This window comes from Leptosomus discolor, chromosome 24 (assembly GCF_034619465.1).
Source record: "Leptosomus discolor isolate bLepDis1 chromosome 24, bLepDis1.hap2, whole genome shotgun sequence".
Taxonomy (NCBI): domain Eukaryota; kingdom Metazoa; phylum Chordata; class Aves; order Leptosomiformes; family Leptosomidae; genus Leptosomus; species Leptosomus discolor.
Window position 1 is genome coordinate 8,375,973 of NC_141414.1, and position 11,794 is coordinate 8,387,766.

The 11,794-nt window shown below is 64.9% G+C and overlaps 1 protein-coding gene across 1 annotated transcript; it reads right to left on the reverse strand.

Moving 5' to 3' along the window:
• Positions 1-443: 443 nt before the first annotated feature.
• On the reverse strand, positions 444-10,910 carry WDR18 (WD repeat domain 18). Its single transcript, XM_086477605.1, has 10 exons — positions 10,701-10,910; positions 9,150-9,260; positions 7,443-7,576; positions 6,764-6,905; positions 6,029-6,172; positions 5,758-5,822; positions 5,521-5,645; positions 2,056-2,222; positions 868-936; positions 444-576 (listed from the first exon to the last, which is right to left on the reverse strand). The coding sequence occupies exons 1-10, from the start codon at positions 10,908-10,910 to the stop codon at positions 445-447; spliced, it is 1,299 nt and encodes a 432-aa protein (XP_086333731.1). The 3' UTR covers position 444.
• Between the last annotated feature and the right edge of the window lie 884 nt (positions 10,911-11,794).

The window sequence follows — 11,794 nt, forward strand, 5'->3', positions numbered from 1 at the left end:
CGGTACTGAGAGAAAAACACTTTTCTGTCTGCACTGCAGGGTCAAGTAATGAAAAGAAACAAAAAAGGGCCAGGGGAAGAGACGGGGAAAGAGCAGGAGCTGCGTCCTGAACCCCTCCCTCGGAACTGGCGATGCTCCTCCCGCCGCCGGCTGCTCCGAGTCTGCCCCCGCCGGCACCCAGCAGCAAATGGGGGTGAAAACGGTCCCTGTGTTGTCCCGCACGCAGCAGCCCCGCAGCCCCCGCGCGTGTCCCAGTCCCGTGTCATCGAGCGGACGCCAGACCGAGCAGGCAAGTGCTCCGGCGTGTGCCGCGAGAGGTGCTGGCGAGGAGGCGAGCCAGGCGGGCTGGCACGTCTGCGGCGCAGGTGCCCGAGGGCGGGCTGGTTCTTCCCCAGGAGCTGGGCAGGGAGAGGCAGAGGGGTGCGAGGGCAGGGGGTCGCCTCTTCATTTGGCTGGTTTGGTGATAATGCGAGCGGAGAAGTCAAAGAGGTTCTTGTTGATTTTCCGGAGGGTGCTCACCTCCTCTTCCAGCTCGCTCACCTGGATCGTCAGATGCTCCTGGTCTCCCACCAGGTTCTGCGACAGAGAAACGCAACAGAGGGGGGTCAGGCACCCGGGTTTCACCCCTGGCAAACGGCAGCTGGTGCTCCCTGCAGCAGCAGCAAATCCCAAACCCTTTCGTCCTCTCCCCGCTCTGTTTCCCACTCAAACCGCAGCCCCTCCTGCCGACGCCATTGGAAAACTCCAGGGCTTGTTCCTCCCCGTCCCCGCCTTGCACAGGGCCCCAAGAACCGGTTCGGCTGAAGAGAGGACCCCCGGGGTCTGTACCAGAAGGATGCGATTCCCGCACCCCGGAGTGGCTCTCACCTTTTCCCTCGTGGAGTACATCTGCGAGTACATCTTCTCGGCCTTCTCCAGGTAGCTCTCCCCAGACTCCTGCAGGGACCAGGCAGGAGTGGTTGACACAGAAGACCCAGGCCCCCTCCCAGCGCCCCTGGGCAGGGTTCCCCGCTGGAGCAGGCAAAGAAACCCCCTCCCTCATCCCCACAGGACAAAGCAGAAACCGAGCACGGACTCCAGCGGGGTCCGGCCGACCCTGCGGCACCAGCAGAGCCCGGCCGGCCTGTGCGCAGGGCTGGACACGGGCCCCAAAGCAGCCCCTCGAGAGCGCCCTGTGCAGGGACCGACATTGCCAAAGCAGCCCCTGAGCTGGCCCCGCGCCGCCGGCGTGCCGTCCCCTCCGCCGAGCCGCGGGCAAACAGCCCCTCCTGGGCCAGCTGCCACGTCCCCGACACGGAGCTCATCCATCAGCCGTGGCAGGCCCGTCACCCGCCTGGGGACAGAGCAGAGAAGCTCTGGGACTGCCGGCAGGGAGGCCAGGGGACGGGCTGGCACAGCATGCAGTGAGCCGGTGGTCGCTGATGGTGCAGGATACCCCCCTGCCCGGGGACGGCCCCGCCGGGAGCGAGGGACAGCAGCGGTGGGACAGCAGAGCCAGCCCATGCTGCGGCACAGGGCTGGGAGGACAAATGACCGCGCCAGGAGGGGGGAGGAACGGGGCTCACCACACCGGAGACGGGCGTTCGCAGAGGGGGAGCAGCCTCTGGCAGACAGAGGCAAAGCCGCGGCCTGGGGGGGCTCTGGACAGGCGGGACTTGGGGCAGGGCAGAGCTCCAACGACCTCCAGACCCCCCCGCCACGACTGACACGGGGGTGATTTCAAAGGGACACCCTGCGCCCCAGCCAGGACCCTGCTCCTCTTCCCCAGCCGAGAGGAAGGGAAGAGCCTGCCTGCCCCCCGCCTGCCCCCCGCCTGCAAGGCTCCCCCGCCAGTCAGTCAACTGGGCAAGTCACTGCTTTAAAAACACGGCGCTCGGGGAAGCTCAGCAGCGCGGGGGAAGCTCAGAACAGGCCACGGAGCGGCTGCCCATCCGGAGCGGATCAGCACAGACCGGCCACGGCCACTGCTCTGGCTGGAGGAGAGATTTTGCACCCTCCGGCACAGACCCCCGCCCCCCATCTCCCCCTCCCCAGCAGCCCACTCGTCCCCGGTACCTGCTGGTGGAGCCCGAGGCGCAGCGTCACTCCCTCGCTCCCCTGCTCGTCGTTGCTCTCGGTGCCGTGGAGGTGTTTGCTGAATTTGGGGAGAGGCACGCTGGGTTTCCCGTCCGGGTTGAACATGTTGGCTGGGGCCAGCACTATGAAGGCGTTTGTGACCGGACCTGGGACGGGACAAGAGGAGGGGACGGGTCACACTCGTCCCCTGGGGTGGGGCTGCCCCTTGCCTGGTGCCTCGGGCAGCCCCGAGCACAGAGAGCACAACCCGGCAAGGGCAGAGCCGCTCGCCCTGTCCTGGGCAGCGGGGACGTGGCTCCGCGCCGGGCCCGGCGGGCAGCGCGGGGAGGAGCGGGGCGGCCCGGCCACCCTCCGCAGAGCCCGCCATCCATCAGCGGCTGCTGTCTCCTGCAGTGATCTATCACACGCTCTCGTTTGGCAGAGCTAATGAGCGCTTTAATTACCGCATTTACCCACACAGGCTGCTGCTTTCTGTCAGCAGCCCCCTCCGCCCTCTCTTCTGAACTGGTGCTCGCTGGAGAACTCCCCCCACCGCCCCCCACCTCCAAACCTCTCCCTGTCAGACACGGCGACCTCCCAGCCCCCCGAAGCCCCCCGCCCTCCTGCAGCACACCTCCAGCAGCCAGCGGGCTCGCGTGCGGGCAGAGCAGCTCGGCCTGCGCTAACAAATCCCCGACCATCCATCTTCCCCCGGCCGGCCTCGACAGCGCGAAGGGAAAGGTTAAAAGGATCCAGATGCACCTGAGCTGCCGCAGCGCCCGCCCAGCGCCCCCGCCAAAGGCAGCGGGGCAAGGTGCCGGGTGAGGGAGGGAGCCCGGGGGGGCTCGGGGCCGCCCGAGACTTTCAGTCTCTGCGGAGGAGACGGACAAAGCAGCTCCGATGTGGACGAGGGCTTCCTCGCCATCATCTGCCCCCCCTCCAGCCAGACCAGAGCCTGCTCCGAAGCCTGACCCTCCCGGGATCCAAGGCTGGACCCCAGGGGCGAACCAAAGGCTCTGCCAAACGCTCGGTCCAGAAGCTGCTCTGCCAGCGGTCCCAGGCTGGCCCCGGAGCTGCCCGTTGCCAGCGCTTTGCTGTAACAAACCATTTGTTTGACTCTCGCTCCCTCCCTGCAGACAAGGCGTTTGCTGCTTCTTCCGAAAGCATCCATTAGCGAGATTGCTGCTGCTGGCTCGCCAGCCGCTCGAGGAGCGATTTGAAAGGAAGGGACGAGAAAGGCGGAGAGGACAAAATCTCACGAACTCGCCCACAGATCCCCAAATCTGGTCACCACCCAGGCACAGACCCCCCAGCCGCCCCCAGGCCCCCGTGCAGATGCAAGTCCCGTCCAAGCCCATCTCGCCACGACGGCTGGGGCACCAGGCGGTGGGTGACACCCTGCCAGTGCGGGCAGTGGGACTGGCCTCCACTGGGGGAGAAGAAATAATCTGGCTTCCAACAGCAGGAGGGATCGGCTGGCGCAGCCCCGGGGTGGGCGGATGGTCTGTGCCACGGTGTTTGCAGAGGGAAGGACGGAGCCTGCGCGACAGGATGGGAACCGAAGCCCGGAGGGATTTTGGGGCAATGCTGGCAAGAGAACTGGGGAGCGCTGGCTCACAGCCTCACCCCAGAGGTCTCCTGCTTCCCCTGGAAGCGGTGCCAGCCACGCTGGGTGACAGGGAGCAGCCCTGCCTTGCCCAGCACAGCCACAGCTCCTCACTCGCGACCAGCAGCCCAATTTCTCAAAGTCCATCCGCCTGCCCGCCCCTGTCAAGGACAAGCAAACCTTGCTGGAAAAGCCCCCTGCCTCTGTCCTGCCTGCACAGCCACGCTCCTCTCGAGCCCCGAGCCAGGCTCCGACCCCTCCGATCTATTTGCAGCACCATCGTGCGGGGAGGGCAGCGGTCTCTGCCTGGCCCCCAGCCACCCGCTCTGCCCTGCGAGCGCAGGGACCGCGCTCTCCCGAGCACTGCAGGCCGGAGGCTGCTGTCACGTCAGCTGCGGCAGAAAGCCCGTGTCATCTCAGCCCCGGGACGGGGAAGGCTCGGGGAAGGCGCTGGAGGGGCGAGCGGGGCGGCAGCAGGGGACAGACCTTGCCGGGAGGCTCCCGCCGCTGCGCAGAGAGGCGGCGAGAAAGGCCAAGGGGAGACGGGGCCCCGCTGGGCACCAGCACTGCGGGGGACCCGCTGCCCCGCTGAGGTGGGGTGGGCAGAGCTGCCGAGGGAGGGGAGAGCCAAGCAGCTCGGCGGGGGTGACACCGCTCTCTGGTGGGGTGCTCCCCCGCACGGCCGCTCCTGATCCACCGCACAGCTCCCAGCCCGCTCCCGGGCTCAGGCTAGGCGCACAGCGGCAGCAGCAGGGTGGTACCGGTGCCAGGGCTGCCGGGGAAGCCAAATCCCTGCCCGCAGGAAGCGGCGAGGCAGCGGAGGCTGCAGAAAGCACCCGCACCTCACGGCCCCGGCCCCCCGCCACGCGGTCAGCCTGGTCCTGCCCTTCACGGGCCGAGCTCGTGCCCATCCGCACCCCCCTGCAGCCTCGAGGAGGGTTTTAATGCCTGGCTCGCAGCGAAAGCTTGCTCCCCCCCTGCTCTGATGACTCACACAGCTCCGATTTTGTCTGCTTTCGCCTTTCTAAGTGGAGCAAGGCTGGACGGGCGCTGCAGTAGGTCCCCATTAGAAACGGTCCTTGGCAGCAGAAGGACAAGAGGGCAGGGCCTGCAGGCAGCCCGGCTTTCAGCGACTGCCCTGAGGCGGCAGCTTGCCCACCTCTGTCCAGAGGCAGCATCACGGAAGCACAGGGGCTGGCTGTCACCCCCGTCACCTTCCGGGAGGGTTCAGGCAGTGCCCGGAGAGCAGCGCGGGCAGCCCCCGCAGCGAGAGCGGCGTTAAGAGACTGGAGACCCCCACAGTCACGTAAGAAACCCAGTTAGCAACAGCTCGAGCAACAGGAGGGCTAAATCATCCACTGCTCTGAGGCACCTAATTGCCAGCCTGGGCCTGCAGAGGTTTGTTTGCTCGGTTTATCGGGGCCATCAGACCGAAATCCCAGGCGACAGCTTCTATCGGATTCACTTCAAGCCTAATGAGCTCATGGGTGCGCCTTGCTGGGGTCACAGAGACAGTCTCTTCTCCAGACATCCTCCCCCTCTCACAGCCTCCCCAGGCGTTAGGGTGCGTGTGGGGCAACCGCTCCCTTTGGGAACCAAGGAGGAAGATCCTGGTCGTCCCCAGCGACAGGGTGAAACCTCTGACTCACGCCCCGACAGTGCACAGGGGGGTTGTCAGCAGACATGGGCAAGGTCAAAACACTACTCCAGACAGCCGAGGCGTCCCTCTAACGCCTCTACCCTTCCTGGAGGTGTGAAGCAAGTAGCAGAGAAATGCCTGAAGTGCCCAGGGTGGCGTCAGAGCAGAATTGAGACAGCAGCTGAGGAGGAAAGGATCCCGGAGATAAGGGCATGCCTACCTTTGTGATTCATCGTCTTCAGGCACTGCTTGCTCTGGATGTCCCACAGCCGGACCGTTTCGTCGTGCGAGCCGGAAAGCAGCAGGCTGCCATCCGTGGAGACCGACAGACACGTCACCTGGTTCCTGGAACGGGGAAGAGGGTGTTTAAACTCAGGATGACCCCAGGACTGCCAGAAACTGGCCAGGCGGGCAGACGGGGCGATGAGGCGTTTGACAGGTATGTCTGGTCCCTCACCTGTGCCCTTTGAAGACCTTCCCGTTCTCCCGCTCTGTCTGGAAGGTCCGGTCTCTCTGGACCGGCTGCAGAAATGAAGGAAGAAAGGGAAAGAGCGGTTTGAATTCAGGAAGACCGAAGCCAGCAGGTTCGTCACTGTGTCTGGAGGGGGCAGAGGAGACACAGGGGAACCCAGCCCCTGCCTGCCCTGGCGGGTCACACCAGTCAGGCAGTGAGGAGGGGGCAGTGGCTCAGGAGCAGCACCGAGCAGCTCTGCAGCCCCCACACTCACCCAGGCACAGAGATCCACCTGGAAGATGGATCCGTCCATGCCGCCGCAGAACATGTGATACTCGGAGAGGTCGAGAGTCACGGCCATGATCCCCACATCGAAGAGGACGGAAAGCAGGAGCTCCCCAGATGAGACCTCCCAGAGCTGGAGTGAGGGGGTACAGCAGAGTCAGGGGCTTAAACGTTAGCGGCGGGATCGGGAGGACACGCTGCTGCTTACCGGCGCCCGCCCAGCGGCGAGGCGGCAGCGCGCACCGACATCCCCTCCCCGCTGCGGAGGGGACACGGAACCCAAGGCACAACCAGAGCAGAACCCAGGATCAGCCTCAACACGCGGCCCTTGACCCCCTCCCGTGCCTGTCCTGCCCCCCGGGGCAGAGCCCTCCTGGCAGGGCAGGAGGAGCAGGCTGCGGGCTCCAGGCTCTGCTCCCGGCCCTGGAGGCCAAAGGACAAGGCAGGGGAAGGGAGGAGCGACCCCGACATTCCGCAGGAGAAGAGGGGCTGCCAAGCCCGCAGAGGCCCCGCCGGAGGGCAGGTGCAGAGAAACTGCTGGTGTTTGGAGAGGCAAAGCCCATCAGCTCTGGCAGCTCTGAGTCATCGCAGAGACAGCCAAGAAATTCAGCTACCGCAGCCCTCCCGGCCAGCTCCGCTGCAGCCCAGCACAAACCCCGCTTTAACCCTGTGGGGCCCGCGCCCCTCTGGGGCTCCGGCTCGGTGGGACAGAGCCGAGCTTTACCTTCGCCGTCTGGTCAAGGGAGGCTGTGGCAGCCCGTGCCAAGGGCCCTCCGAAGCCGCAGCACAAGTCCGTGATGGGGAGGCTGTGTCGGGACCACACGTGGCGGGGGTCGGGGATCTGGGAGGGCTCTGCCTGCAGCACGCTGCGGGAGAGGAGAGCGCGGCGGGTCAGCGAGAGCGACGCCGGAGCAAAGCGGCCGTGGGGAGAGCTGGCCACGGCTCCGCTTCCCCGGGAGGGCTCTCCCGGCTGCGAGGACCGAGCAGGCCACGGGAGCCATCAGCGGCCACGGCACGTGCGACACCGAGGACGAGGGCCGCCGCTGAGTTCCCCGTCTCGGAGGGGACAGAGCCCGCAGCTGCCGTTAGCAGGGAGAGGGCACGATCCTCTCCGTGCCAAGCAGGGAAAAGAGGTCGGCGCCAGACGCCACAGCTTGGGACACTCAGACAGAGACCAGGAGAAGCCTCTCTGGCAGCCAGGCCGGCAGCAGAACCCGCCCAAGGGGGCACAGCCTCCTCGCCACCAGCAGGCTTTACCAACAGCTTAGGCACGCGGGCTTAGTTAGAGCCGATTCCGCCTCCGGGAAGCGGTGGCTGATCTCTTGTCCTAATATTCCTCGCCCAGATGCTCCCTGTCCCCCCCACGCGCGGGTCGAGCCCCCCCCCCCGCCGGGCGGGGTTACCTGTACAGGTTCCACACCAGGGCCAGACAGTCCTTCGCCCCCGAGAGGAAGTGGCTGCTGTCGTCAGTGAAGCAGAGGCATGTGAGGTCCTGGTAGTGTCGGTTCAGGATGGCGAGGAGGTTCCCGTTGGAGACCTGGAGCAAGGGAAAGGGCGGGTGAATACTAAGAAAGGAGCCCCGAGACGCCCCAGAGAGCAGGGCGGCGAGGAGGGGCAGCCAGCGGTGAAAAGGGAAGGTTGTGTCGACCACGAGAGCCCCTCGGCACCTCACTGAGGGCAGCCGACACAATCAAGGTGCAACCAGCACAACCACAGATGCTCATGACTGAAGGTAAACACAGCAGAAGACAGCTGGAAAAAGTCCTGCCCATGTTAACTCTGGAACCTAGTGACGCCAGTGCTGTTTCTCTGGTCGACACAAGCACACAATAAAGATTTCCTGTTCACTGTTAAAATTACTTTGACGGCTTCTTGCAACCGCCCACAACGTCTAACGAGATGGCTGAGGGGGATACAAAAGCCGTGGGAGGTGGGATGCCCCCCCAGAGGGTGGTGCAGGGTCCCGTGCCAACGGGGGCTTTAGGGTGGGCAAGAAGTTCCCTAAACCCGGAGCTTTCCTTGTTAGAAGGCAACACGGCAGGTGTGGAGGGAACGAAGGGGACAAGGAGGGAGCCCCGGACAAACCAGTAGAATCGACCCCCTCCCGTGGTCTGAACTGCACCTCAAAACAAAACCGCGCTGCAGCTCCCGTGGTTTCAGGGGGCAGGCACAAACCCGGGGCTCCCGGGCCCGCTTCCAGCTCCACGGCGGCTCCCACGCAGCCTCTCCAAGGCGCCGGTTCCCTCTGCCAGCAGGGCAGCACCATCCCCCGCTCCGGGCAGCCGCACGGAAGCGCCAGCAAGGCCGGGCCGGCCGGAGGCAGAAGGGGCCGCGTTCTGCGGGGGGAGCGGAGCAGGGGCCGGCTCGGAGCACCACGAGTGCGGAACCGCCGCCCGCTGCACTCTCAGCCCCACACCCCTGGCGGGGGCGTCTCTCCAACACCGCCCCAGCACATTTCTAAAGGAAAAATCCGATGAATCGAGATAGCGCCGCCCCCACAGCGAGGCTCAGAAACGTCCCCCGGGACAGAGAGCTCCCCGGGTTTGACATCGCGGTGTTTAATCCCCGGGCTCAGAACAAGCTGGTTCTTTTATTTGCTTGGTGAAGTGCTTAGAACGTGGCATAATCCCCCCGTAAATACAGCACTAATTAAAAATAGAAGGATGGTGACCAGAGCACAGCAGTCTCTGCAGACACCCCGATCACAAGCCACACACAAATATTAGGCTAAAACGTGGAAGAAGCGCTAAAGGAAAACTAAGTCTTTTGTTTCTGCTTCGGGGCAGCAACACCTGACCCCTGAGGAATCCATAGCAGCTTGGAAAGAGAAGGAAAGAACTGACCTAAGCCTCACCCAGCACCTCCCACCACAATTTCTCCCCCCCCAAGCCTTGACGAGCTGCCCCACGCTCTGCACGCCCACGGAGGCCGCCGAGCAGCCGGCCCAGCCCCTCGGGGTGGCGCGGAGCCCAGCTGTAACGTGCGTGACCCAGCAAAGCCCGAGCCCCACAGCGTGGGTTTACTGACACCCGACGGGACAGGGGCACTGGCCAACTGCGGGATGGGAATCTCCACTCGCCCGCGCGCCGTGCCGGCCGGCAGCCCCTCACCTCCCACAGGTAGATGCTCTCAGCAACCCCAGCCAAGATGTAGAGCCCGTTGGGAGAAGCCGTCAGGCAGGTCACCGGCCCAGGGCATATGATCTTCTGCTGGAGCTGGTCCTGGGGGCAGAAAGAACAGAGTGGCCGTTCAGCACGGGCTGGAGGCCGAGAGGGAGAGAGAAACAAGACGCTGGTTCAGTTGAGATCGGCCTGTGGGAGAAGAGGCGGCTCCAGCAGCCCCCAAGGCGCCGCGGCTGCCGGCGTTTGAGCCGTGTCCTCGACCCACATCAGCCCTGCCGCCGGTCGGAGACTTGACGCCAAAGAGGACGACGATGGAGGAGCGCAGCCCGTGCGTGCAAATCACCTCGAACTGCTCTGCATTTCGCTGGTTTTGTGGCGGTTGCTTTATGTTTAGCCCTGCAGGGAGAAGTAAATTCCCCTCCAGCGAGCACAGAGCTCCAGCAGGAGGGTACCGAAAGGCAAGGGACCTGGATGCGGTTATGCTGGGGAACCCTGGAGATTCAGCAGAACGTGGGCTCAGAAGATTACAGCAAAATAACCTTGATAAAAATATAAAAAAAAGATGATGCGACCTCACAGCCTGGGAGAACAAGCAGCAGGTCTGAGAGCAGCTCCTCGGGGGAACTGGAAAAAACAGACCCCGAGCTGTGGCGGCGAAGGGGCAGAGTGTGCCGAAACCGACGGGCGGCTGCTGCTCTCTGCAGCAACACCGAGGGGAACAACTGGGAACGGAGAGGCTCCGGCTGTATTTGCTGCTGCCCTGCCCTAGTTGAAGCGCAAGCGGGACGCAGCGAGGAGGAGGAGGACGGGGCACAGCTGTGTAGGGACGAGTGAGGTTTGTCCGTCCGTGTTTAGGCCTCCATTTTTGGCTGGAAGGCGCAGAGGGCGGACTGAGGTGATGGGGGCCTCCAGGTGAAGCAGGCCCAGCCATGGGGTGCCCGCATCCCCCTGGGCTCTCCCTCGATGGGGACGGTCGCGTTTCTGGCCAGCCCTGGGAGCCACGACGCTCCTTTTCCAGCCTCGGGAAGGGGGCTGCGGGGTGGGGAGCACGGCCTGGGGAGACACCGGCCCTGAGAGGAGCCCAACAGCCAATCCCTCCTGCAGAAAACACCTTTCCTGGTGGTTCCCGTGCGATCAGGTGGGACCCCCGGGAAGGCAGCCGGGCCTTACGGGACCCACGACCCCCCCGGGGAGGGAGCTGCAGGCAGGTCCCCCCGGAGATGGAGGGCTCAGGGGCAGCACCGGGGGGTCCCTGCGGAGAGAGGGATGTCAGGCATCTGCCCGTGGCAATGGGGGTCGTTATGGAGGGAGCGGGGGGTCTGGGGGCCTGACCATAGAGGCGGGGGTCTCCATGGCGAGAGGGGCCATGGGGGGGTCTGGCCATAGAGACCCCCGGAGAGAGGGGCCCTCGCCACAGGGCCGGGGGGTCTCCAGGGAGGGGGTCCCTGGCGCATCCCCACCAAGACGGGGGGTCCCTCCGCGGGGCCCGGGGGCGCCCCCCGAGCCGAGGCCTCCCGGGCCCGCCCGCCGCGCCGGTACCTTCCTCTGGAGCTCCCAGACGTTGATGTAGCTCTTGCCGAGCTGGGCCCCCAGCAGGTGCTCGCCGCCCAGCAGCGCCAGCCCGCGGGGCCCGCTGTTGCCGCCGCGGTAGCCGGGCAGGGCCGAGCCCGAGTGCAGCTCCCAGACGGAGCAGTTGCAGAGCGGCCCGGCGGCGTCCGACACCAGCGCCACCTCCATGGGCGCCGCCATCTTCGCGGTCCGCCAGGGCCAGAGAGAGCGCGGCGGCCGCCTAGAGCGCCGCCCTCCCTCCGCCCGGCGGCGGCCAACCAAGAGCGGCGCCGCCGCGGCTGCGCGGGGCGGGACCCGCGGCGGCGCCCGCACGCGGCAGGAAGCTCAGCAGGGCCCGCCCCGGCCCGGCCCGGGATGGGGGACCGCGGGCACCCCGGGATTCCGTGGGGACCCCCTGGCGCCCTGTAGTGCTACAGGCGCCCCGTGGGGACCCCACGGGCACCCCACAGCCCCGTGGGGACCTTACAGACCCATGGCCCCCTCGTAGCCCTATAGGGACCCCACGGACACCCCCCAGCCCTATGGACACCCCGTGGGGACCCCCTGGCACCCTACAGCGCTATAGGCACGCTGCGGGGACCCCACGGACACCCCACAGCCCCGTAGGGACCTTATTAACCCACGGGCCCCCCGTAGCCCTATAGGGACCCTATGGACACCCCAGGGACACCCCACAGCCTCGGGGGGACCCCGTGAGCACCCCAGAGCCCTGTGGGCACTGGGCGGGCACCCCCTGGACACCCCCAGGGACAGAAACCCCAGACAACGCAACTTTTTTTTTTTTCTTTTAATATTTCATCAACTTTACAGGGTTACAATTGTCTTAAATATTCTGAAGTTTAAATACAATCTGTATAATAATGTTATTATAAAATGTAAACTTTCAGTGTTTTTATTTTATTTTATCTTTTTTTTTTTTTAATAATCAAAAGTTTCAATACCTGAATGTTTGCAAAACTGAAATATTTCACCGGGGGCCTGGGTGCGCCCAAGGCCGCCGCTCTCAGAGGTAGAATGTGGTTTTTATTCTTTTTCTTTTTTTTGTCTTTTGTGGTTTTTTTTCT